At 38.4% G+C, this 27760-nt stretch overlaps 2 protein-coding genes across 3 annotated transcripts in view; one reads left to right on the forward strand and one right to left on the reverse strand.

Annotated features, from left to right (window-relative positions):
* Window positions 1-1809: 1809 nt before the first annotated feature.
* Window positions 1810-11861, reverse strand: smyd4 (SET and MYND domain containing 4). Its single transcript, XM_030154147.1, has 10 exons — window positions 11668-11861; window positions 11236-11380; window positions 10842-10931; window positions 7746-8787; window positions 6473-6703; window positions 4226-4425; window positions 3987-4134; window positions 3766-3882; window positions 2196-2319; window positions 1810-1996 (listed from the first exon to the last, which is right to left on the reverse strand). The coding sequence occupies exons 1-10, from the start codon at window positions 11799-11801 to the stop codon at window positions 1873-1875; spliced, it is 2355 nt and encodes a 784-aa protein (XP_030010007.1). The 5' UTR covers window positions 11802-11861; the 3' UTR covers window positions 1810-1872.
* Window positions 11862-12272: 411 nt separating this feature from the next.
* Window positions 12273-27760, forward strand: part of LOC115432997 (replication protein A 70 kDa DNA-binding subunit-like) — a 44276-nt gene continuing 28788 nt past the window's right edge. Inside the window, exons 1-10 of one of the 2 annotated variants that reach the window (XM_030154148.1) lie at window positions 12273-12404; window positions 12758-12805; window positions 13873-13951; window positions 14057-14165; window positions 14273-14364; window positions 14451-14555; window positions 20000-20126; window positions 22597-22699; window positions 22828-22896; window positions 25954-26146. In XM_030154148.1, the coding sequence (XP_030010008.1) occupies window positions 12372-12404; window positions 12758-12805; window positions 13873-13951; window positions 14057-14165; window positions 14273-14364; window positions 14451-14555; window positions 20000-20126; window positions 22597-22699; window positions 22828-22896; window positions 25954-26146 (958 nt within the window). In that variant the 5' untranslated portion in view covers window positions 12273-12371. The remainder of the gene's footprint in view (window positions 12405-12757; window positions 12806-13872; window positions 13952-14056; window positions 14166-14272; window positions 14365-14450; window positions 14556-19999; window positions 20127-22596; window positions 22700-22827; window positions 22897-25953; window positions 26147-27760) is intronic. The other variant, XM_030154149.1, reaches the window with a different exon arrangement.

Below are 27760 nucleotides of genomic sequence, written 5' to 3' on the forward strand. Positions count from 1 at the left end.
TATTTTCAGTAACCGTATATTCTGATTTTAATAAGTAAAAATGTATTGTTATTGGACTTACACCTGTAAATGGCGAAAGGTTTTTGAATATTTTCTATTTTTCTAAAGGCACCTAATTTAATTATATGTATTAAAAGTAAGTATTTATCCTTTTCATATTATCATCTTTCATCTGTCATTCAAACATATAGTATGCAGTATCTCTGGGGTTACTATACCTGTAAAAAACACTATGTATATCTGTGTGTTTTTTAAACATTACTTATTCTCTACTGTACTATGGTATATATGATTAATGTAATCTGTAGTGACATCTGGATTTTATAAGCTTTGTTTTTAAGACATGGCATACATCAACAAATTTTCAGTAACCCTATATTCTGCTTTTTAATATGTAAAAGTTTTTTACTATTGGACTCTTCTTATCTTCGACCTTTGAATGGATTGTAGTATTATAGTTTTTTGGATATTTTCTATTTTTCTAAAGGCACCTAAATTGAATTATATGCATAAAAAGTAACTCATAGGTCATAAAGTATATGACAAAAAGTAAAAAAAAAAACATCTGAATGGTCCGGGTTTCAGTTTCACTGAATGATTGAGTGTATATTTCTCAGTAATATTGCTTGTTCGTGTGAAGGTCAACCGTGTAGATAATCTCCTCTTTGTTACTGTATTTAGTCTATGCTGAGACAGGCATGCAGGGAGAAAACCAAGGTTGAACCAGATTAAGATACTGTTAGATTAGTCTGGCTGGAAGTTGAGCTAAGTCTACTTTAAGCATGTATTTCATTCATGGACCTGCAGCACCCCTCCTCATTTCAGTAATCAGTGAGAACATGCCCTGTGGTGCCTTTAGGATTTTACTTTAACAGCTCCTCGGCTGATTTTACCAGATGCCTCTCCAGCTGCCCTATTTCAGTTTTGACCTTGACTTTCTATGGAATGTATCCCCTTCTGTCAGATTGGCTGCCCTCCAAATACTGATGATGTTAAACTGGTACATGCTTCAGGAGTTCCAGCTGTGATCAAAATTTTATTGTGCTTGCTCAACAGGGGCTTTGCTCATCTCTGGAACCAGTGATCCTCAACAGCAGAACCTACAGCTATCTTGACCCCTAATTTTGCAACGGTTTATGTGGCATAAAAGCCTTTAATTCTAATTTACTACTTATGTTAGATTCAAGTAGGCACCAGTGGATAGGAAAACAAATCTTTAACATTTACGATGCTTTGATAAGATGTATAAAAACTTGAAGGTTGGGTATAGAGGTCTCTGAGGGCACAGGATGGGTATTCAAGGTTCAAGAATCAGAACTACATCTTCCTTTACAGCCATCCAAGCATGAAATTGAATTTGTCAGTGGATGACTGCTGCCACCTAAAGGCTAGGAAGTTGCTTATATGGATGAGGACTGAGGAATTTAACAGATTCTATGTGATTGCTCACTTCTTTCTGCTGTGTAAACTGTGTACAGTAACTTATGACCTACAAAAATAAATAAATAAAAATCCATAGTCACGACAAATAGAATTATCTGAATTCTATTTAGGGAAGTACATGTAACCTGGAAGTACCTGGTGGATAAGTTGCTTCACACTGCGAGACGTTCACTGAAGCATGAAATTGAAATTATTGATGGATCCATTCTGACACCAAAAGGTCAGACAGCTACAATAAACTGTATGTATACATGTGGCCATTTGGTAGCTGCAGATATGTGCTTATTTCAGCAACCTCTTAACAAATACATGAAAAAATAATTGAAGGGAAAAAAGACAGGGTCCACACTGAGGAATTTCCATAGATTTTATTCAGTAGAAAACTGCTTACATATTGAAAAAATATATGAATCTCATGGATGTGTAGTTCTACCCTCGAAGACACTCCTCCATGGCTTGGAGCTCTTGTACTTCAAGGCAATGAGGGCCACAGTGAAGGCAGAGGAGCCGTCTGACCTTGGGGATGACGGAGAGGGCTGCGCCTTTGGCACCGCTGGTGGAAGCAAAATGACCCGTCAAAGCCCAGTCCGTTTCAGCTCTTTAGAATCAAGTAGGACTGTTCATCTTAATGAACTTAATCTTTCAAATTTAGCAGCATGGGCTTTATATTTAGACTGCAACATGATAAAAACCCCAACATTTCCTGAAATATTTCTGCAGTCTAAGCTTCACTCTCCGTGAAATTTGCTTACCCGTTAAAGTGCAGCTGAGCTAATTTGAAGAGCTGTCGACCCATTTCAATACTGTCTTCTCCGTACTGGGAACCAACAGCAGCAGCACTGCACTCCAAATGGGAGGCTGCATTCCTCCAGTCACCTACAGAAACAGCAGAGAGTAAAGCAGGGAAAGGACTCCACATTAATTACCTTTAACACTTCTGGTTGTCATTCTGTTTTGTTTTTTTGGGGGTTTTTTTTATACTTTATTTACAGATGTGAAGTCAAACATGATACTATGAATAATTTCTGAATTTCACAGTATGTAAATAAATCAACACTGTGCTGGAATCTGGATAGTCCTGAAAGTGTCACAACAACTTGATTTGACTTGAAAATAATTTTTGCTGCCATGTTATTGTTTGCTTGTGGGAATAATGCCTGACTTGGCACTGCTGAGCGACACATAAAGTTTAATAGTTCTGCATAAATCGGCTTGGGTACAGCAGTATGTTCCCTTTGGTTAGAGGCCATGGCTATAAACAGCATCGGGTTTTAAGGAAAGCGTAGTTAGATACCGTTAGAATAAACACCCACACACAATTGTTGCATATCAAGTTAAAGATTTTATGAAAATGTCGTGTCATGACAAGGTGGCCCAGCTACTAGAGACTCTTCATATTTCTGTTTTCCAACTCCTTGACTCATCACACCTTAATCCTCATGCATACAACCCAGAAATTGATTTGAGCATGGCATTTTGAAGGGTGTCTTAATTTCCTAACAGGCTTCTCAAGCACGATACACCTCAGAATTTGCATTATTCATAATCTGTTTTCATTGTATAAAATCAGCAAATGCACAAACTTGTGTGTGTTAAAAAAAAAAAGTGTGACATTCCTACATACTGTACTTGACAAATATTATGTAGTGAACTGAATTAAAAGTTAATTCTAACTTTACATGAACACTGTTCTGCTAATCTGACAGAGATCATAACATACAGCAGTAACTGTAACAAAGTAACAGATGGTACAGCTGTTCCACATCATATTTATTGATGCCTCTTTAAATATAACTGTTATATTTTGATTAATGCCTGTTGCCTTGACTCCTCTCTCTTCATGTCTCCTTCTTGACTCTTCCTCAGGCAGGAGGTAGAAGAGTCAGGGAGAAGAGTAGAGGAGGTACAAACAGGATTGCATCAATAAACCCCCTAAACTCTCTTGGTGAATGTAAAAATTCATCCACTCTGAGCTACTGGTTATTGACCTCAAAAGATCAAATATGACCACACATTCCTAATTTCACTGAACACACAGTGACAACTAGAAAAGCACTCAGAGAGCGCAGACCTCCACCAAGGCAGATCAGACCCCCCCCAATCACCACCAAAATGTAATTATTTATTCCTTGTGCCAGTATCAACATTTCCTGAAAATTTCATCCAAATCTATCCATAACTTTTTGAGTTATCTTGCTAACAGTCAAACAAACAGACAGACAAACCCCAATGAAAACATAACCTCCACTGTTCCTTGGCAGAGGTAATAAAGGGTATTCTATTATATATTGTATTGTATTGTATATGCTATATCATTCTCACCCATTGTAGCACACGCTCTGGCCATGGCATCTTCCAGCTCCCCCTGCAGTGGATGTGTGTCTGTGAGCATCAGTCCAGACAGAGACTGAGTTCGTTTTAACAGCAAAAGGGCTTCGTCTGAGGACGGTCAAAGCAAAAATAAAAACATGAACATTGTTTAAAAGACCCTCTAAAGGCATGGAAGTTATTTTTGGTCTGTGATATTTTAAGCACTTTCTCACCTGGCCTCTCTCTCTCCATGAGGTCCACAGCCTTTTCCAGGTCATCTCTGATTTCCTGCAGTCTGTGACTCACCTCAGAATAAGAGATACGATGACCACAGTTTGAATGAGAACACATAAATCCTGCTCCTCTGTCCTTAGTGCTTCTCTGGAAAGTGATATTAAAAGTCTATAGTGAGTTGAAAATGTCAATGTTATGGGCGTAAATCTTGTAACAGTCAAAGCAGTAATAAACTTACACTGAGAGCCCCTGTGCACTTGATGCACTGTAGCTTAGACTCATGTGGACTCTTCCCTTCACCTGTTCTTCCTAATGCCCCATCCTCCTCCTCCTGCTGCTGTAGCTGTGACGTACAGGCCTCACACTGACACAGGAAATTATACTGTTCCTGCAGGAGACGTCTACGTTCCTGAATCACCATCTGACTGCTGTGAGGACCTGCAGGAATGAAAAGAGGCGAACTGATCAGAATGTCAAAACTTATGACTCATAAGATAAGAGGTTACAAAGCATCACTGCAGAAAGCACTGACACAGTAATTTTAGTGATAAAGGCTTTGAAAACTGCACTGGAACTGGATGACAGCAAAAATGATGTATATTGTGTTATTAAAAAAAAAAAAAAAAAAAGTATTCAGGACACAGAAAATAAAATGTGTCACATATGTTCAATATATGTATTTGTATTTATGTAGCACACTGTATTCTGCTGTAAGTACAGCAGCTTCACATGTATGTACAGTGGTCATATTTTGCTAAACCCACTTTTATTAGTCTATGGTACATTTATTTGTGTATTTGGACCCTAACAGTTCATGAAGTTTGAATTTGAACCCTCCAGGTGCTGCAAAGCTATATTTATATTCATTTTGGCAAAAATTGAGTGGATTTCTTCAACCTGTTTCAATTCCTTCTTAATTTGTTACGTTTTATAACTAGTTACGTCATGACATTTGCACATATAAGGACAAGACTTCTGACGAACATTTCTCTGAGTATGGCATAATTGTTTGTCAGGAGCAGCGGTTGTAGTTCACACTGAAAATATGTCCAAATTTCGAGCCGATTACATAAAATGTTCAGTTGTTGGTTGTATTAACGAATACAAGTGGCTGCACGAAACAGAGCAGCACGGTCAACAACCTGGAGGGGGAGGGGCATGAAGCGGCTCCTTTGCATTTAAAGGGCCAGCGCTCAAAATGACCTTTCTACGATGCAAAAATCAAAATCTTACCAAGTGCATTTTTCTCATTTGTAGTCAAAATATCTCATCACACTTAAAATACGACATAATCACCTAAAGAGTAACTTGTAAGTGAGATATAAGAACTGATTTTTAGACAACAGATCTTATTTCAAGAAATCTTACCAAGATTATTTTCACTTGTTCCATTTACAGATTTTTTGCTTGAATTAAGCAAAAAGAAAAAAAAAAAAAAAAATCTTGAATTAAGCCAAAAAATCTGCTGATGGAACAAGTGAACATTATCTTGGTAAGATTTCTTGAAAGAAGATCTATTGTCTAAAAATAAGTTTTTTTATATCTCACATAAAAGTTACTCTTTAGGTGTTTATGTCTAATGTTAAGTGTGATGAGATATTTTGACTAGAAATGAGAAAAATGCACTTGGTAAGATTTTGATTTTTGCAGTGCTCCTATCATTACTCAGAAATAGGGTTGAAGATGGGCATGTGGAGTTTAATTCATGAAAAATTCAGACCCAATCATAGTATTTACAGTTTATGTACACCACAAGGAAATGTTTTAAACTGCATAATTCCATTTAAAAAAGCAAAATATCCCCCCTTTGATGTCCAAACAACTTTTCCTATTAATAATACAGGGTGGGGAAGCAAAATTCACAATGAACATTTAGTTGTTTTTTCTCAGCAGGCACTACGTCAATTGTTTTGAAATCAAACATATACTGATGTCATAATCATACCTAACACTATTATCCATACCTTTTCAGAAACTTTTGCCCATATGAGTAATCAGGAAAGCAAACGTCGAAGAGTGTGATTTGCTGAATGCACTCGTCACACCAAAGGAGATTTCAAAAATAGTTGGAGTGTCCATAAAGACTGTTTATAATGTAAAGAAGAGAATGACTATGAGCAAAACTATTACGAGAAAGTCTGGAAGATACTATTAAAGAAGAATGGGAGAAGTGGTCACCCGAATATTTGAGGAACACTTACGCAAGTTTCAGGAAGCGTGTGAAGGCAGTTATTGAGAAAGAAGGAGGACACATAGAATAAAAACAGTTTCTATTATGTAAATTTTCTTGTGGCAAATAAATTCTCATGACTTTCAATAAACTAATTGGTCATACACTGTCTTTCAATCCCTGCCTCAAAATATTGTAAATTTTGCTTCCCCACCCTGTATGGTCAAATTCTGTGTTGTCCTGTTCTACAATGTCTTTTGAAGTTTATCACACCTGTCAGTTTCCTTTTCTTTGTAAACTAATACATTCTCCTACCATAGCAGTGGAGGATCTCTTGTCCTGCAGTGATAACTTTGGCTGCTCTGACGGTTACAGTGACACCATGAGAGATACTGTCACTGAACTCTGGCAGATCAGCACCGACTCCGGTTCTGAATGCCAGACTGGTGTTTGGACAGCACGAGTGATTTAGAAGACTCAGAGTTGGGAATATTGCTGTAGCGACACAGATTTCTTGACTGGACAGCACCTGTGAGTTTGCTGCTCCTGTGAGATAAAAAAGCAAAATGTAAAAGGTCAGGGCAAAAATTTATAGCTGAGAAAAAAATATTGTTGAAAAAGCACATCAGCAGAAGGTGACTAGACTGGTTAAATTTAAGGTGCAGCGTGTAGAATGTACTGTAACAGCATCCAGAGATTGGAACCAACTGGAAATCCCTGTCCCCTCACTCCCTTTTCAAGACGCCACAGTAAGTGATAAACAAGTGGAAAATGTGAAATGCCATCGCCAGCTCATGTTTGAGTTGTCTGTTGTGTCCATACTAATTATTGTCAACATTGTTAGAGATGACCTGTTCCCTCTCTAAGTACAAACAGGTGATCTTAATGGCTCATTTGTGCTCAATGTTAAATATGATTACCGATTTAACTTTCTGTCCATAATATGCATTCATTTTGTCTGTAATTCTGCAGCTCTTCTTAAAGCATACAGATTTGTCTTTCATTTCTCTACCATTTCTGCAAATATCTCCCCTAAATCCTACACCCTGCATCTTCAACCACATAGTTTTACCACAGATGACTCAGTGAGTTGATAAATTATGAATTAAGCATTTTAATGCATGAAGAAAAAATATGACTGTTTCCTTTTTGTCAAATGTCAAGGTCTTTTTGGTATTTCAAAAGAATATAAACACGACTGCCTTTAGATTTTGGAGTTAAAATAAAAGAAACGTTTCGAGTATGACATTTCTGCTGTCTGTTCCTTGCTGGAGACAATAATATTTAGTTGTAGTCTTGAATTACAATAAAGTTATTTATAATGCAACTCTATCCCTTAGGGTAAAAAAAAAAAAAAACTTGCTCTAATGATGTTTAATGGTCTGATTGTGTCAACCTTGGGGAATAATCTCCATACACATGCAAGTCCTTCACTGACCCATGAATAAGTGTCCATCTACAGTGTTGCATCACTCTGGATACATAGATGGACTCTAGTGTTTCATGTTCCAGAGTTATGACTACATGCTGAGACAAAACAGAATGTGTAGTGAGTTTAGGATACACATCAAGTCTGAATCAGTGTCACCTGTATCCTGGAGCAGAATTATTGCCTGGGCGTTGCATCTTAACTGCAGCATGTGTCTCAGAACTGCACTTCCCAGCAACCAATGCTCCGGGCTCCAATTCGAGATTCTTCCCTCCTCTTCTGGTCTGTCTGGCGATTGGTTGGTTGCCCCTGAGGGTCCGCTGAGGTCCCACAAAGCTGGTGGGGGTCCTGCCCTACTGAGCTTTAGGTAGATTGTTGCTACGGTAACCGCACACAGAAAACGCAGACTAGGGCTGTGATGACTCAAGTGGTGCATTAAGTGGAAAACACTCAAGTATGAGTCACCGTAATATGAAACAGTGGGATCTGTCTCATTTGTGTGGCAGTCATTTTTGGACTTACTGCAGTCACTGTTTAAACAGCTTTGCTTGGTCTTTGCGTTCATGTTTTTGATTTTCTCTCTTGCCATTTGGACGTTTTTCAGCCCAGCCTTTAGTGTCACCCTTAGAGCAAGCTGTGCCATGACTCCCATCACCTTTAGATCTGCTCCAAGTGGACACTCAAAGCGATGATGTTCTTCCCAGGCTTCTTTCAGACAAACAGTTGAACAGTATCGGCTGTAACTACATTCATCACACGGCACAAGACACAGTGTTTCAGTCAGACACCTATGACAGTGTCGGTGCTCTGTTCCAAACAACACCGACCTCCCTGTGCCTGCCTTTACTCCTTTCCCCTTCACCTCCTGTCTCCCTGGCAAAAGAACACAGCTGTATGGCCTGTCATTCAAGATTACCTCCCCAGCTGCTATTCTATCTTTGGCCACCAGGTGTCGACCTTTGTTCAGGTTGGATTCAACAACAGCCCCGGGACAAATCCCAAAACTGAGAGGTTCTCCAGTTTGTGTCTGCGCTTTGTCTGGGTCTTTAAGAATCACTGAGGGAGAGTTGTGAGGATCCTCTTTTGCCTTTTGATTTACAGAGAGATGGTGAAGGCATTGTGCACGGCGATTCTCGAGTTTGTGTAAAAGATGAGATGGGTAACCATTCTTCAGGGCTCTGTCAATGTCATCCAAAGATCCCTGAGATACAGAAGAAATGAGTGTGAGCTTCAGCCAAATCCAAGACCTAACACCTTTAATAACATGTGCCTTTGTCTGCTTTCTTACTCGCAGGTGAATTTCACCTTGATTCATAAGTTATTACAAGGTTTTTAGCATATCTTAGCTTATCTGCTTTTATAATTAGTGTTGATGTGTGTGTAGGAAGTATCTGAATGATTGAAGGAGTTGAGGAATGTTTTGGCTTAAACACAGTAAGAGCGGAGCAATAACAGAGCAGTGATAATAATTGGGAAATCATTTCGTGCAATGAGACAAACGCTTGCTAATGTTTGATATTTGGATTTGCATCATCATGGTTTTGTATGTGGAACATGATGTTCCATGGTTGCATCTAGTGTGCTTAGAAGAAGAAGACGGACAAGAAGAAGAAGAAGCTGTTTGTCAAGATCTAACAATAAAGAACAGGTGACCACAAGTAACCATGTAAGTTTGATGTGGACATTAAAACGAATTATGTGACAACATTTTTGACCATTTGACCCTGCCCTAGTCCAAGTATTTCTTTGGCTAAACAGGATTAGATGGCAGATAGGGTTGTAATGAAATGAAAATTTCATAACACGGTTATTGTTACCAAAATTATCACCGTTATCATTATTATCACGGTATTGTTGAAATGTGCTCAAAATGTTCAAAAAGTACTGATACACACTGAAATCATTTAACCATGTTGTATTTTGAAAAAAACAAAACAAAAAAAAACTAATAAATTAATAGGTACAATGTACTTTCTGTTGGCAGAAACTTTCAAATATTTACATGTAAACATCAAACATACAAATGCGCACTAAAGGTGGCACCTTATGGCCATTGTTTGACCATTTTCCATATCAAGTTTGAGTTGTTTTAGTTTCTGTTTCATAGACAGATAAATTATCTCTCTCTCTCTCTGTGCACTTGGACCGGGTCTCTCTCACTCTCTCTCTCTCTCTCTCTCTCTCTTTGTCTTTCAAAGTGCAGTAATCAAACACAGTTATCATGATAATTAGAATTTAAACGGTAATGCTAACCATCGGGAATTTTACCACGGTTATCGTTATACCGGTAATCGTTACATCCCTAATGGTAAGAAATGTCCTTCTTCCTTGTCTTAGACTCTAATCACAAAGGTCAGTGATATTTTCAACTCAACTTACCTGTAATCATTTTACAAAAAAGCACCAGCTGAAATAAAAAAAAACATCTGAAAAAGACACACAGGACCTGTAGAATGCAGCATAAGAAGCCCATCATGGGATATTTAGACTTCAAAAGATAATTGAATATCTGATTGTCCTGTACATCTCAGATTCCATCTGCAGAATCATTGTGCAGTGTACAAGTAGGAATAAGTGCACATAAAAGACTAGAATTATTTGCTTGCTTAGTGTCAAAGGAAATAATTACTCAAGTAAGGATGATGAAAAGGCTGTCCTTCTTAAGAACTCGGTGAATATGAGAGCAGCCAACAATGTCTATGATTACAAATGTCTCTGCAAAGCTACATTAACAGATAAAAGGGTACAGTACATTTCTCTTGTGAGATTAATGTTTTTGAACATGGCCACTGAGAGGGTTGGGTGATTTAGCAAAAACATTTATTTTCAGTCACTATTGATAATTATCACAATAAATGTCAAGTCATTATTTCATTCTGGTTTAAAGGTTGATTTTTGGCCTCGTACTTGACAAGCATCTGGCAAGCAGCAGAATATTCCAGAAATCTGGAGGCACAATATTCAATATCCAAATATGCAGGAGTAAAATAATAAATAAAACAACATTTGAAAATTGTTTGGCTGACAATGCAAACAATAAAAACTCAAAAGACAAAGAAAATTGTGTCATACAATATAGTTATACTGTATGTGGTCAGACTTTTAAACATTTATAACTCAAGTGTGGTGTGACCCAATCTGATAAAATTTACAAGCCAATTATCAATCACTAAATGAAGATAAGCAGAAGTGCTTTTAATCATACCATAAGTATGACACTACCTCATTATTTAATAGCTGGAGATGGCACCTCACCTGATAGTGCTGCAGATGGTAGAGTGCAGCAGAGCGGTTGGCATAGCACAAAGACAGCTGCTCTGAACTTTGGGGAGCAAAACATATGCCCTGTCATGACAGGAGACAGAGAAGCTTAATGTCGACGCATATTAATCAGGACTTGGAGGCAGGCCATGTTTTAACACATCATGTCCATTCCCACATGCATGTTTAAAACAATGTATTTTTAACACATGAACTATTACATACATCTGAGCACATGTCAGTTTGCAGAGGTGAATATACTGTTTTACAACATTCCATTCAGTTTGTACAGTGACAACTGATTTGAACCTTTCCTTTTGCATCGTACCACTCTTTTTTTTTCAATTGTCGAAGCTCATATAAATCCATAGTTGTTTGTGTTATTCACCTGTGAATAGTGCAGAGCGGCTGCAGTGTACTCCCTTGTCTTGAAGCTAGAGTTACCCATCTCCCTGTTTTTGGCTGCCTGCTCTGCGTCCTTCTGGACACAGTGTACGACAGAGATGCTCTGCACAAAGTCCAGGTCATTTTCTCTGCAAAAACAAAACAAAACACATAAACCCCCAGAGAATACACGTGAACATAAAATAGAGTCCCCAAAATAACAACACCTTCATGTAAAATACTTTCAGTAGAATCATTATAATACTTAAGTAAGTTTATAAGACATTCGATTTTGTGCCTAAAGAATATAAGTTACGTAGGCCGACCAGCTAATATCATTTAGCTATAACAGTAACTAAACTTTATTTATGGCACCAGGACAAGAGTGATCAGATCTGTATGAACCCTTAGATCCAGTAGTTAGCTTGGAACTCACGTTGTAAGAGTTAGGGCACATTTAAAAACATCGTCTATTTCACACATGGATGTAAAATGCTCCCTCAGCTCAGGATCAAGTCCAGTCCATTTCTGTGCAACGTGATCCTGCCATTGAAGGGACGGAAGATCCATTCTCAAGTCGAGCCAAACCTCAGAAGCACCTGAAGCAGTTCGGAGTTTGAGTCCGATTCACGACAACAACCTGCCGTTAAATGAGGCTTCCGGTCTAAGTTTTCAGAATAAAAGAAACATTGTACAATGCTGAGTTAACCTTTAATAGGTGGGATACTAAAGACCATATAGAGTGCAAAACATAACGACTGGACTCGAAGTGCTTCATATCAGTAGGCTCATTTGTCTTATTCAAATACTCCAAACTGAGAATGAGAATTTATTTTGATATTAAAGTTTGCAAGTGGCTTACTTCCTATGATTTCTGTAATATCTGTACATTTTACATATGATATTTTGAGCATGTCCACCTGTACTACATAACACAATCTGTGGTTTCTACTTTATTTAAATGTACTCTTTTATTTTGAAGGCTCATATGTATCCGATCTGACGTCTTTTGACAATCCGGAAACCTCGTCCCGTTCTCTCGCGAGACGTTGTGGATCTTTAACTTGCTACACACAAAACGAGCTTCAAACGATTTAAGTCTGACTTTCTGGCATTCTGAACTCATCAACCCAAGACAGAATGAGTGTCAAACTCACAGAGGGGGCAGTCGAAGTAAGCAAAAAATTAATTCAAGAAAACTAATTTGTCGTAGTAGCCGACTGTGTTCCACGAAGTTGATATTTAGCTTCTGCTGCAGCTGCTAGCACTGTGATCTAATGAGATTTACAACGTCACAGCTGCGTCCACAGTGTTATTATATATTTACACTTGGCTGTTGTATCAAAGAAAATCCAAACAGGAGCTGTCTGTACCTCCCTGCCTCCGCTAATGCGTACTAGATATAATATTTGGAGAATCAAACTATTGTCACTTTATGTTAGTCTGGATTTACACTAACAGCATGGTGAAGTGATTGGACGAGGCTGGGATGTAAATACTAACAGTTCCATGTGTGTTTTGTCTAGGCCCTGTTCAATGGCTCACTGGTAAATAATCCTGTGCTACAGCTGCTGGTGAGTGATTTTAATAAACCCTCTTCATGGACAAGTCCAATACAAATAGATAAATGGAGTACAAATCTCGCCCACAGAGCTGGGCAGTATTGATAAAATCCTTTATGTTAGTGAGTGTTATTTTGTAATAACAATATAGTTTTTTCTTCAGTAGATTTGACGCGAATGTAATCCACTGCAGTTTGCTGAGTTTTAAAGTTCTTATAGGCTATACATCATTTAAATCAGTATAACATATGGCACATTAATGGATCACTGTGTGAGATTTAGAGGCATGAAATGGTAGTGTTGGACAAAAGCAGGTAGTCATGGTTTGATTAAAACTATTGTGGACTATATTGTGATTGTAAATATACTTGATCGGTTGTGGAGAAAATACACAAATTACTGATCATTTTTGAAATCTGTACTTTTGTTCAATTTTTGCACATTTGTCAAGTCAACTTTATTTATAAAGCACTTTAAAGTCAAGGTTAGCCAAAGTGCTGTACACAGACATAAAAACAAATAAAGTAGATAAAAGAATGAATAAAAACAATACAAGTAATTATACATTAAGACAATAAAAGCCAACCTCTCACACTGAGTTAAAAGCCAAAGAGAGAAAGTATGTTTTACGAGAGGATTTAAAAGTAGAAATTGAGTCAGCTTGCCTGATGTGCAAAGGTAGTTCATTCCTCAGTTTGGGGGCAGTGACTGAAAAACCCCTGTCACCTCTCAGCTTCCTCTGTGTCTTTGGGACAACCAATAGTGACTGATCTTTTGAAGGATATAAATCTACACACTGGTCCTTTAAAGCCCACATAAGACATTTTCACCCTTTTATTCTGTGTCTTATCGCCCAAACTCTACTAAGTAGAAATACTTATTTCATAATGTGAATAATGTGCTCTTGTGTTGACTCGTGTGATTAGTTACTTCATTATTTAGTAAGTCCTCATTTTTAATTCACAAGTCCTCGTGGAATTGTCAACAGTTCAGTGTTGCTCATCATGATGATCCTGGGACTTAATGCCCTTGATTTTTAATACACCACACTCTCCTTTGTTTCTATGTTAATATTGCAGAATATCCGTCAGATGAATACTGGGTCAGGCCCACCCAGATTTCGGCTCATGATGAGTGATGGCCTGCACTCTATGACTTGTGAGTAACTTCCAAATTATACATTGTCTCTTGTTTCTTGACTTCATGTTGAGATATAGTTTTATATATGTATATATATGAATGTGTATATATCTGTGTATGTAGCAATGATCCTGGCCACACAGCTGAACAATCTGACAGATGACAATCTGTTGACACCTAACTGTGTGTGCATGCTGAAGAAGACCACCTCCAACAACTTGGCAGATGGCAGGCACGTGTTTCGTCTTTGTTTCCATCTCCTGCATTAGTCCTTCTGTTTGTTTGGAACATGTGATATCCACCAGTCCAGTGCTTATTTTGTTTTTCTTTGTGTTACAGGCGTGTGGTGATTGTGATAGACATGGATATCATTAAGTCAGCTGAGGAAATCGGAGGAAGGATTGGAAATCCCACTCCAATTAATGCAGATAGTATGATTCTGTTAAAATATGTTGATCTAACTTTAGTGAAACCCAGGGCTTCAACAAATTTCTTATGAAGTTTCTTCAACTTACAGGTAAAACGTCATCTTCACAGGATCCTGTCTCAAGCACCGCGGTTTCATCATCATCCCCTCCACCCGCAGCAGTACCTGGACCCTCACATAATAAGAGTAGCAGTAAGTGTCAATTGAATTAACTAAAGGGTTTTCTGCATGATTGAAATCTTGTTAGGTGTGCACAATATGAGGAAAATCTTCAACACGTGGTAACTGTGATTATCACATAATTAAACATTATGTGAACATCTCACATTTGCCATCAAATTGACACCAAATCTAACAGCTAGCAAAGGCTTCATGTGATGTGTGTGTTCTGGGCTCTGTCCGAGTCAGATGTTCACGTGTTGAGTGTGTATGGACGCGTGTTCAAACAAGTGTTATCAGTCAGCACTAATGCTTTATCTATGTCACTCTCTTCTTTTCTGTGCTGTAAATGCTCCATAAAGTAGAACTGTTAATTTTATTATTAATATGGACTGTTAGGAGTTTTACGATTAACACAGACCTTGACCATTTTTATTCAATCAAATACCAATATCCTGCAAAAGTTGATGCTTGTTGATTCTTCTTGAGCACATGTTGCTTTTTATGTTGTTGACATCTGTTCTCTCAGGTAGTTTGCATTGAACATCACATGTTACTATGAAGAGGTGCATTCAAAGCAGATTTTTTCCCCTGTTATTGAAGTGCAAAAACAGCAAATCTGTTTTGTGAAGGTTGCTTTCAGTTGGAAAAATTGAAAAAAATTAACATCTGTTTTTTGGGTAAACCGGTGAATTCTAGATCTAACAGAACAGACAGCAGTAAAACTGTTGCTTTTCCTTTTGTAAACAAGAAGCACAAGGCACATGCAGATTAAATAAAACACAGAAGAGGAAATGCATATATGCATGCTCTACCACACCTAAGGCAAAGATGTTTAAATTAATAATTTTAAAACACCACAGTGAAACAATATACACAAATGCTCCCAGGCTCTCTATTCATGAAATTACGTTTCATATAGATTGATGCTGCTTATTTGCTCACTGGACTCCAGCCATTAAATACCTGACTTATATAAACAAGTTATTATTTCTTAAACAGCGAAGTTGGATGCACTGCACACTTAAGCAAATTCAAATTCCATTAATCGCTGAATATTAATAATAATTGTTTTTGAATAGATGCCATAGAATATCTGAGGAAAACTTATCAACATGTCAACAAGTGCAATGCAGCAGAAGTTACTCTGAAATATGTAGTGCTTAAAGTACAAATAATGATATGAAATCAGAGATGTGATTAGGGTGATTTTCTAGTAATGACCGCATTTTTTCTAATGTGACAGAAAAAAAACTGCAGATATGTAGAGTTCTTCTCCTACTTTTGTCCTGCAGAGTAACAGCACATAATTCCCAGTAGATAAGGGAATCACGGAATTTTTAGAGTCGTAATATTTTAGAGAAAATGAAATCAAATTTAATGGCTTCCTCAGACCAACAGAGGGAGCCATGTGTCCTTTCAGTGGAAAGCACTGATGAACGATTTGCTGTCCTTTCTCTCGATTTCTTCAGTACCATTGTCAAACAGCCAACAAAGTCTTTGTTGTTCACTTCTAAGTCTCATTTACCATACTGCACTATGGGCTGGAGAAAAGCAAATCCTGGTGTGCTTTGATATTCATTATACCTAGTGTTCAAAGACTCTTAGAATGGGTGAAGAACTGGATGAAACAGTGCAGAAAGGCTCTGCTTGGTTTTCAACCAGTTAAAAGTAGCCACAGGATATCCTAAATTAATGGAATACTGCCGTTCCTACAGCTCAAGTGCTTTGTTTCCATAGCACATTGTGCACTTTTATCATATTTACAGCCCAGCTATCAGAGCAGGAAGCTATCCTGTTACCCACTGGCTACTGCAGCTGGTTGAGTCCATAACTCACCCATTCCACTATTTTACCACCAACCAGATTTTTATAAGGGAATAGAACCCCCGAATGACGGTTGGTCTCCTGCCAAAATGACTGGTGCTATGTATCATGCCTAAAGTAGCCAGTGTTTTATTGGGCTGTCTTTTATTAGCTTAGCCTTTGTTTCACTGAGTTGTTTTATACTACCAACTGCTCTCAGCATCGACATTGATTTTGTTATGTGGCAGAAACATACCCAATAGTCCTTGGTGGAGGATGTAGGCGTGTGGGTGGATAATGAGTGCTCGGTATATATTGTGTATTTGTGCCTGTGTAGGTGTGTGTCTGAAAATGTGTGCGTGTTGTGACTGAAGGATCCTGTGTGGGCTGATGGTTCCTCCAGTTCATGGCTTCATGAATATTGTGTTGTGGACTCAATCCCTCGTAGCGTTGCGCAGACAAGAGAGGGAGAAAGTCAACTAATTTGACTCAGCAAAGATGAGGCTGTGCATTAAGTAGTTCAGACTCTGTGCTCGTTATCTCCTTTGATCCATGTTACCTCAGAGATCCCGCCAAAATACAGAAAACCTGCTGCTCCATTTAATTGTTCTGTTAATGAAATGGTCCTGCATTCATCTTAAGAGCTAGAAAACAAGCCTCTCTGCACATACCCAGAGTGTTTGATTACTTTCCAATATTTTTGTAGATTGCATTTTCACTAAGTCGATAAGTCTGCGAGTGCTCATCAGATAGTTAAACGCTACAAATGGAGTGTTTCCAATGAGCAGTGGCTGATGTAATGAGTAGAAAGGCTGCTTTTTTACTGGAGGGTCTGTATTCAAACTCCTGTGAAGACGTGCATCTGTCCTGCTGATGTATCTTTGAGCAAGACAATGAATCCCTGTCAGCTCGAGGCGTCCTGTTGGTTGTGAATACTTGACACAAGGGCTAAAATATTCAGCACTGTATATTTAATTTAATATCTCAACCACAGTACATATATTACAATAGCTGATTGTTCTGTATTTATATTAGTAATAATAATTAATAATGTAATTAAGAAACACTAAAGCCATACCATACATCATCACATTTGATTATTATCTTCTTTAATTTATTTCTACTATAAAAACAGTTCTCGTTTTGAATGACTCCATTCTGTCTCAGGTTCACTTTTCTGCATGTTTATTATCCCCTCGACATATAATGCAGAGGGATATTGCAGTCGGCATGTCTGTCTGTCCATCTGTCTGACTATTTTATTTCTGGAAGATGACTTGAAAACAATTCAGTATTTTTCCACCAAACTTGCCACAATTTATCACTTACGTGTTGGAGTGGTGCCTTTTTCTATTTAGTCTGTCGTCAGTCCGTCATGACCATCCCTGTCATCATTTTGTTTCCTGGAGCAGGACTAGACAACCATACTATATTTTTCCACTAAACTTTCCACAATTACGCATTTATGTGTTGAAGTGCTACCTTTTCATATTCTGTCTGTTGTCCATCTGTGTTGTTGTTTGCCATCATTTTGTTTTGTGATGTCATGGAAATTAATTTTGTGCATATATTGTTGATGAAATTAAGCCGCCATTTTCTGAAACTCCTCAACTCCTTTGCAAAAGCTATAACATCAGTAATCCAGTACCACTTAACTAGAGATGTTTTCAAGTGTTTTAAATGTTGTTTGATTGTTCCTTTTACGTTCCACTGTCACTGCAAAAAACGTGAAATTTTGACTTATAATATTGATGTTTTAAATGACTTTTTACTCATATGTGTACAGTCAAAGGTCGTGACACAAGAGTCGCTGTGTTCATCTTTACATATTCATCAGCTGCTATCACTTGAAATATACTACCTTCAAACTGCTTCGTAGAAGATAATTTAAATTCCAAAACCAGATCTGCACTTGCTGAAGTGCAGTTAAAAATATTCATTATTCATCACTAACCATTCTCTGCAGGTTTCCTTTGTCCTCACAACTCTCTCCCTGCTCTTTCTTCCTCTTCTTCCCTTACTCCCTCATAAACACACATACACACACAGACTTCTTTTGCTTTCGACTAACTTTCTCTATTTATTGCCTTTTTTCCAGTCTGTATATTATTGCTCTCTTCCTACAGTAGCCTCACAAGCAAGCACTCCTCAGCTGTTTGAATACATTATTGGCATACATATTAGCTTCCCAAACTGATCTTAATCACAAAAAAACGAGGATCTTTGATGAACCTCAGTGCTTCTCCCTTTGCTGTGTTCTGCAGCTCTCTCACCCCCCACATGTCATCACCTGCACCCTTCTTTAGCTACCAACCCCTTCCCTTTTAACACTTCATCTGGATAGCGTGTATATGAATATTGATGTTAATTACACCTCGCCTGAAAATAGCGCTTCAATCTGTGATTTCCCCATGGAATTTGCTTCTACACACACATACTTCTACACACACACACAATCACATAGATGTACACACCTATAAAGGAGGGTATCATAGAGGTGAGTATTTGTTGTGCTCCAAAACAGGAGCTTAAATCAGAGGAGTGGTCTCAGTGGAATTGCATCTTTTTATCCCTGACAATTGTTTCCCCAAACGCTGTAGCTCAGTATGGCAAATCACTCCTGCCAGAGTGAGGCATTGCATAAAATATATTCTGACACTAGTTAACTATCTATTCTGGCTCACTGCTGACGGGCCTGATGCTACTTAACTGTAGGAGGTGAATTAACACCTTGTGATTCTGTGGGCTGGTCCGAACTTAATTTCTTCTGGCAGTATTATCTGTAAAAATAAAAAGCTGAGCAATGATGTCTAAGCACTTACTGGGTGCAATTTGAGTAATTTTCCCAAAATTGCACACCAGACTCAATAGCAGTAATTATTTCAGTGTAGATATTGTGAAGCAACTTGGAATTGCTTTGATTGTTGATTAGAGCATTAAAAGTTTAAACATTTTAAGCACACAGGTAACATTGAATCTGTTCTGTTTGGTCTGTCTTGTCCATGAACAGTCAAAAATATCCAAACCAACTTAATGTGATTCCAAGAAGTCTGCCTTTTGCCCCATTTGTGAACCTAAAGCCACTTACTATTTTTTTTCTTATGTCAAAATGGTGATATGGAGTGTGATCTCTTTGGCTTGTGTGTTGGCCACAAGACTGATGTTCTGATAACTAATCCCCATCTTTCTTCTGCTCTGACTTAAAGGCCTAAATTCAGTATTTACGAACTTAACACAGAGCTTAATATTTGATTGGCAGCCTTACCCCAGAAAAAAAACAGGCTTTTATTCATTGGCACTAACTGATGTTAACGGGGAGTTGAATAACTCTACAGAGAGATCAGTGGGGAGAGTTTAACTTTTTCAGGCAATTTTTAATCTTGGCAGCTGCTCACACAATCAGATAATGGAGTACTGCTAATGTGTTTTAACAGCAGACATAGGTTTTTGTCAGTGTTTAATTAAGTTTGTAGCCTGATAGCAAATGGGAACCTGTTTTAGCCGTTTAATAACAATTATCAGCCCTTATTTAATCATCGAGAAAGAAATGTATTTATTGACTTAAATCAATGTATTCATCTGTATTTGTCATTCATTAATGTTTTTAGTGACTTGAATATGATATGAGGTATAAATGTTTGATAGTTAGAGCTTGTTTCTTTGTGTTCTTGCAGCTCTCACTCCTCCAAAAGGATGCGGTAGAGGTTTTACGGGAAAGTCACCGATGAAGGCTTCCAACACCTCTCCAGTGTCTACAACAAAAGTGATTCCTGTTGCATCTCTCAACCCCTACCAAAGCAAGTTAGTCATGTGTCTGTTACCATGTCTACATGTATCCAGAAATGATATAAGATATAGCTAGAAGTTAAGTCAAGTGTAACATACTAAACATGGCATAAAGTGACTATATTTCAATCCATGTTTTAAAGTAAATCACACCATATGAATTCATGATTGTATTTTATTTCCACCTCTCCCTCTGCTTATTCATACAGCAAAGTCATTTCCCCTCATGCTGTTACTCTACATTCCTAATTGCTGCTGTTCCTAAGTAGCACATTGGGCATTTTCAGATGTGTGTGTGTTTGTGTGTACCTGTGCATGCATGTGTGAGCATTCTTTTTTTTTTCACATCCATCCATGTGGGTGTGTGGATTTTGTGTGAGTGCATGTTAGTCATTCTATTTGCATGGAAATGAAATGAAATAAAATGAAATGAAACGAAATGAAATGAAATGATAGATTTTTCCTCAGAAACGGACACTTTAACAGAAGGTAGTGCTGGGTATTTCTGGTCGGCTACTGAGGTTGTGATTCTGTTATTCGGCCGGGTAGGGATTTGGCCCAACTTGTCATCTTTCTATTTGTTCCCTCTTACAATTTCTTTACCTCCCCCAAGGATCTGTTTTGCTGCTGCTTTTTCCGTTTCTGCCTCATGTTGTTTCATTAGGCTTAGGTCTCTTTCTCTGACCCTAACATTGGCCACAGAAAAACAAAAAGCACAATATAGGAAGATGTACTTGTCCAGATTAGAGTGACGGTATTGTGTCAACACTCCCTCCATGTTTGGGCTGTAATAACATAGACCCATTTGAACTTGCAAGCTGTAAAGATAACTGTACCTCTAGGTGTTGTAATAAACTGATGACTCTTCTAACTTTGAAGTTGCAGAGTACCTACAGTGAGTAAAACAGATGACTTCAGCAGCTGAGCTTCTTCTTCACATGTTGGGTAGAGTGAAGAATGCCGGTGTCTGTGTGTGACACTTAAGAGTTACATACAGGGGATTATATATGGGTGCAGTGTATGGTCTTTTATGTGCGTTTGCATGGGTTTCTCATCCCATTTTGCTGCTGTTAAGTAATAGCATCGAGAGCAGACTGTAATTGGCTTTTGGCTGCCATAAACCTTGCTGTAGCAGCCTTATCCATACTGAGCAGGGAATGGGGGTTCACTCAGGGCCAGCAGCGGCTCTCATGATAGGGGATTTAATTGCAGACAAAGTTATGGTATGAATATCCTCCGCTGCACAATTATCAGTGTAGTCAAAAAGCTCACTGCTGCATAAACTGTCGGGGGCTGGCTGTTGTTAAAAACAGAACAAAAATGTATTTTTTATGCATCCAGAAGTTGGCACATGTACAACACCTAGTTCAGTCTTTGAAAAGAAACTTGCCGGATGCTTTTTTTTTTTTCTTTTAAGGAACTTTAAAAGATAGAAACGATGCTCATCCATTTTCTTGGGAATTGTTCTCTTGCATAGTTACAGTGTCTCTCCTCAGTGACTGATGTGAGCTGTGTTGGGATGCTCATTAACAAAAAAAGGAAGCTTTTTAAAGTGACTCTGCAGTATTCTTTATTTGTGCTGACCTTTAGACTACAGCTCCTTCACTTAAGTTGCAGATAACTGTATTCGTAAAAAAAAACTTTTTTGTAATTGGTTATATTTTTGGTCCGGCTGAGTGAATGGAAAATAGAATTGCAGTAACATTTTGGAATGATTCAAATTCAAGGTTTAGACATGACATTTACAGCGTCCATTGGGCAGTTTGTAGAGGAACTGGAGGCTGTATTAGCTTTTTGTTACTATTTGACTAAAATCATGCACTTTTAATCTATTACAGTATTTAGAAAACTGCAAAACATCCACACAAAATTGTAGTTTTGCAAAAACCAGATGACCCCTGCTTCTTGAAAAGCTCAGTTATGGTGCACATGCAGACCATGGTACCTTTTGTCCAGAGTAGTAGAGAAATCTCAGATTTTTTCTGTTTCTTGAGCTTAGGCACTACACCAAAGTGTTATAATGGTAGGGAAGACCCTCCATCATTTAGTGCCTCCACATTAAGGTCAGTTTGATAGGGCTATTTTGGCAGTGTTGTATTGTACTTCCATAAAGCTCAGGGTCTTTCAGGGACAGAATTGATTAAAGAATGATCCAAAACTCAGGCAGAAGGGGCTGGCAGGTATCCTGACTTACATTCCCTAGAGGGGTTCAGCCTTCAAAAATGCTGAGACCTAATGCCTGCAGTGCTGCTCAGTTGCATCTCTCAATAGACCCCCAGTGACATAATGAGGGTTATTTTGTCAGAATTCTTCCTTTGTACCTGCAGGCTGCATTGCACAAGCTGAACAATACTTCATATGAAGAACAATCTTTATGTATCAAATCAGAGTAATTTGAGTCATGTGGTTTCCTGCCAGTTAATGCTAGACATGAGTAATGCAACAACACACTCACAGAAATGTTTTTTTATATCCATGTCTCCAGGTGGACTGTAAGAGCACGAGTCACCAACAAGTCCAGTATCCGCACATGGAGTAACTCAAGAGGAGAGGGAAAGCTCTTCTCCTTTGAGATAGTGGATGAGAGTGTGAGTACAACAGAAAAGAGGCCAGAATGTCTGTCCGTGATGTCCATGTCAACATATGTCACACATGGCTGTTTTTCATTTAATCCGTAAAATTAAATGCTGTTCAATGGAAATGTGCTGGTCAACAGGGTGAAATCAAGATCACAGCCTTCAACAAGGAAGTGGACAAGTTTTTCTCTCTAGTGGAGCAAGGCAAGGTGAGCAGATCCAAACCTGAAGTGATAAGAGCGTCTGGAAAACTTTCCCCCAAAAATGATAGTTGTGTATATCTCACCCATCACCCAGGCTGAGCATACTGCACAGAATATTTCTCCTCATGCTGTCCAAACAGGGGTTCAGTGTTGCATTTGCTTTTATAAATCTGACTTGATGGCCAGTTTGACAAACAATATTCAAAGGCTATAGAAAATTCACATACTACTTGCAATTTAAATTACATCTTAGTCTCAGGTATCCATTTATATGCACAGAGCTCCTCAAACATATGTATCATTGGTAAAATAGTGCCTAATAAACCCCCTCTGCCAAATCCTCTCATGCCTGCAGAACTTGTAGCCAATGAATGAGCCTGAGGTAAGTATTAGAGGATTTAGTTGAAGGGATTTATTAAGTCACATTTACTGAAACATACTGTATATGTTTGAGACGTATTGAGGATTTGGTAGGATATATGAGGCTGGGAATGTCCTCGCAAGTATAATTTGAAACCAACAAATAGATATTGTTTTTCTGTTGTTAAAGTAATCAGGAGATTAGCTTTTATGTCTCATACATGGCTGCATTATTTGTACACTCTCCAGGGTCTGGTCTTCAGTAACTGACACATAATGGGTAATATTTGATACAGATATTCAGATGATGCATATTATGCTGTTTTTGCCCATTATTACATAGGTTGCTAAAATAATTATAGTCACACCAGCACAAATGCCTTGGAAACTTTTTGCAAAACCAGCCAGTGTAAAAGTCTGGGGGGGCTCAGTTGTTTTAATTAGATCATCTTTCAATCGTAGAGGCCTAGTTCACAACCTTGTGTCAACAAACATCTGCGTTTTGTCCTTCAGTGGGACATGTAATGCCTACCAGCTTCTGTTGCATAACTGACACTGACCTCTGACATGGCTGGAGGGATGCAAAACACAAAGAATCATATACAACAAGTATAAAATTTATATTCCAGAGTGTTCTTAATGGACATTAACCAACAATTCATTTTGAAGAGTTAGTTTTTATAACCAATATAGGCCTTTAGAAAATTTTGGAAAAGATTTAAGAGAAAAAGTCAGTGTAATGGTTGTCTACCTGCACCAGAATCTAGGAAATGGGTCATTTCATATATAGATGATATATCTCACAATACAGCAAATTAATTCAATTAATAAGTAGTTAGTATTCAATGACCACATGAAAAAGCCTGTTTGATAATTTATGTTTTCAATTACATGACACTGACCAATTAAAGCTCCATATCTGTTTTTATCTTCCTATATTTGAAACGTTTGTAAACTGAAAAACATTTATTAATTGTAAAAATGTAGCTTAAAAACAGTTTTCAGAATGTGGCAGATCAAATGAGTGTTTGTGAAGGCAAAACCATGAAAACCCACACACAATCAGTACTTTTTACCAGTACTACTGTTTGACTTAATTGCAGCATAGGTGTTAAAAGAGGTTTTGGTTTTGAGTCAGTTACCTCGATCAGCCTGCATCATAATTAGCAAACTGCTGTTTTTTTGTTCCATCTGGCAGAAATAGCCCCTCTTTTAGGTTCAAGCCCCTTGTTTTGTTTTTGCTGGTTGGTCAGACTGTTCCTCTTATTCATAATTACCCCATTCTGTGTCACAGTCACTCTCTAACATGTTTGTTTGTGTTGCTTCATGCAAATTCCCTGCTTGTCTCTGAGCCGTGTGTGGAAGAATGAAAAACTGTCATCCAGATGACAAAAAAATATTGCTATAAAACAAGTGATTCATAGCAGAATAATATGAAACAACAGACATTTTTCTATCATCACAGATTATACAGGGGTTGGACAAAATAATGGAAACACCTTCACCTCAAGATGATAATGCCCCAATCCATACAGCTAGAATTGTTAAAGAATGGCATGAGGAACATTCTAATGAAGTTGAGCATCTCGTATGGCCGGCACAGTCCCCAGACCTCAACATTATTGAGCATTTATGGTCAGTTTTAGAGATTCAAGTAAGACGTCGATTTCCACCGCCATCGTCTCTAAAAGAGTTGGGGGGTATTCTAACTGAAGAATGGCTTAAAATTCCTTTGGAAACAATTCACAAGTTGTATGAATCAATACCTCGGAGAATTGAGGCTGTAATTGCCACAAAAGGCGGACCTATACCATATTAAATTATATTTTGTTGATTTTTTTAAGGTGTTTCCATTATTTTGTCCAACCCCTGTACATTCTCTTAAATGCACAGCAGCCGTAGGTGATGTTATGTATGTCAAGGGATGCTGTTCTCTCTCAACACACAGAACATGCCCTTTGTGTGTTCTCCTATTCCTGTGCAATTACGGGCAGGTAAAACACATGTTGAAGCTCTTGCTCAACGCTGTCTGGCCCACAGAGCTTAATAACTCAATTAACCCTGGCCATCATTTTGCTAGGCACACTGGCTCAGGTATCAGCCACCGGCAGCGACTCCCAGCACAGCCTTACATCCAATTTGTGCCCTCTGCCCTCTAAAGATAAATAAGGCAATGAATCCTTCGTTCCTTCGTGATCTGCGTATTGACAGAACAGTGAGTGGGTGTGACTGGCACTGAACGGCCAGAATGCTTATCACGTTTGTTTCATGCTCCTATCTTTGCGTGCGGTATATAAGAGTGGGAGGGAGGGAGGAATGAAGGGGAAGGGAGAGAACGCTGCAGAAACAAATGAAGAGAGAGAGAGGGGGGGATATCAGAGAGTTGGGTGAGTAAATGAAGAAGTGTGCCTGGCAGATTGAGTTTAAATTGTGCTGTTTAGCAGACTCGTTCTCAGCTGCTTCTTATTTTCTGGTGAATTAGAAAAGTGATGGGGCTGATATGACACCACATCGTAGTCAGACCTCAAGGTTTTCCATTCTTATTACGAGCTTTGCATGGAACAGAAGCAGCATTGTAATGGTAATTTCCTCTGCAGGATCAATAAACGATGGTCCAATTTGCTTGACATTCACAGGAAATAGGCAGTCTGATGAGGTCTAATTTAATAATGCTAATTCTCCATGGTCTCCCATCTTGTGTAGGTGTACTATATTTCCAAGGCTTCATTGAAGGTGGCCAACAAACAGTACACGACACTGAAGAATGACTATGAAATGACTCTCAATGCTCAGTCCTCCGTTGTGCCATGTGATGACAGCCAGGGTGTCCCAGAAATGCTCTGTGACTTTGTTCCCATTGCAGAACTGGAGAACAGAGACAAAGATGCAATCATTGGTAAGTGGAAAAGTTCATCAGTGACATTTTCCTTTTTCGTTTCTGCATTTTCTACAGATCAAAACCGCTTAACAGACAGGTATAGAACAGGCAGGCAGTTTTTCATTGGCAAGAAACCCAGGGGAGGGAGAGAAGGCAGATTGGACTTTATCTCACTCTAGCTCAGTTTTTCTGACAAACACGGATGATCAGCTGAGCTTGACAGATATTTTGTCAGTCTAATTAGCAGATTGAAGTGTTCAGATGATGACTTGTCCCACAGCCTACACAAAGGACTAAAGATAGAAAATGTATTGTTCTACAACCATATGTTATATTTTTTGCAGCAGAATAATTTCCAAAGCAGGATTTAGTTGAAGAAAACCCAGCAGTGTTTTCTAAAAATGCTGCCAAGTTTATTGAGTTTGAAAATTGCAATTTAAAAGAAACTACAGTTTAACAAATAGTGCATTCATGTATTGTAGGAGGAGTGCATGTCAATATTTGGAAAGTGGAAATACCTCTCATTAAGCTTCCACATATACATACAGCTCACTCATGTCATCCTTGTAAAAGAAATGCCATGTTTTCAGGGAAAAAGGCACACAAGCTGTTGCCAGGATTTGAACATGTGGGCTGTCAGTTGTAGGGTGATTTCTCTATCTGCTCAGTCCACCCAGGCAACGCAAGTTGTAAATGTAGAAGGTGAAAAACAGAGTTAATGGGCAGGCACATTTCAGCCAGTTCTGTACCAAATGTCCTGAAAGAATACATTATGACGGGGTCAGAGGGAGGGTTAATTCAGAGACAAAGGATGAGCATACTCGTTCTACTAGTGCCTTTTTTCTGTACCTGGCAGTAATGTCTTATCTCTGCGATGGGGAAAAATTGGATGCGCCAGTGCAGATGGGGTTAAATTTGGTCATGTGTTCTATTTCCAGTCTGTTCGGTATCATTTTGTTGATGATACATTGACAAATAACTGCTGAAATAAGGTAGATTCTTGGGTCCACGTTGTGGGTTTGTAAACTTGATTAAACTAACCTTCAATCTGTACAGAAAACATCTGTTACTGAAGCACAGTCTTTGCAGTCAACTATCTGAATCACCCCGTTATCCTACTGTTTATCATTTCAAAACCTCTTATGGATACCTTTAATGACTTGTTAAAGCTTTTATGAAATGCCCTCACTGAAAAGTTTCCCTGCTCACTGTAGTGGGTGGGGAAATAGAAATTAATGAATCAGTAACTAATAGCAATGCCCATGTCCTCTCTGGACCCTACATAAAATATTTTTTGTGTCCTCAAGATTTCTGCTGTCAGTGAAACGAGTAAAGACAGTTCACTGCCGTCGGCTCCTCTGTACTGAGGCTCATGCTAAAAACAGAGTTAAGCACAGGTCAAAGTCTGAGTCAGTGTAGATTGAATAGAAGGACAATTTCAAAGCTTTTATTCAAAGCTCAAACCTGACTTTCTATGTAGATTCAGTCTCAACAGTATATATTGAATGTGCATGTAAGTATAACTGACTAACATGCTATACCATTCAATAAGAGGGCAATACTTAGGCCCAATCCCAATTCACCCCTTGGCTCTACCCCTTACCCCCGCCCCTTCATTTTGCTTGTTCACAT

This window comes from Sphaeramia orbicularis, chromosome 14, assembly GCF_902148855.1.
Source record: "Sphaeramia orbicularis chromosome 14, fSphaOr1.1, whole genome shotgun sequence".
In the NCBI taxonomy this organism is placed as follows: Eukaryota; Metazoa; Chordata; class Actinopteri; order Kurtiformes; family Apogonidae; genus Sphaeramia; species Sphaeramia orbicularis.

Excerpts from the sequence above, each read along its gene's own strand:
- smyd4 (XM_030154147.1), bottom strand. The coding sequence starts at position 11,801 with ATGGATCTTCCGTCCCTTCAATGGCAGGATCACGTTGCACAGAAATGG. Across the intron at positions 10,932-11,235 it reads CCGCTCTGCACTATTCACAG|GGCATATGTTTTGCTCCCCA; the intron begins GTGAATAACACA and ends CTGTCATGACAG. Across the intron at positions 6,704-7,745 it reads AATTCTGCTCCAGGATACAG|GAGCAGCAAACTCACAGGTG; the intron begins GTGACACTGATT and ends TTTATCTCACAG.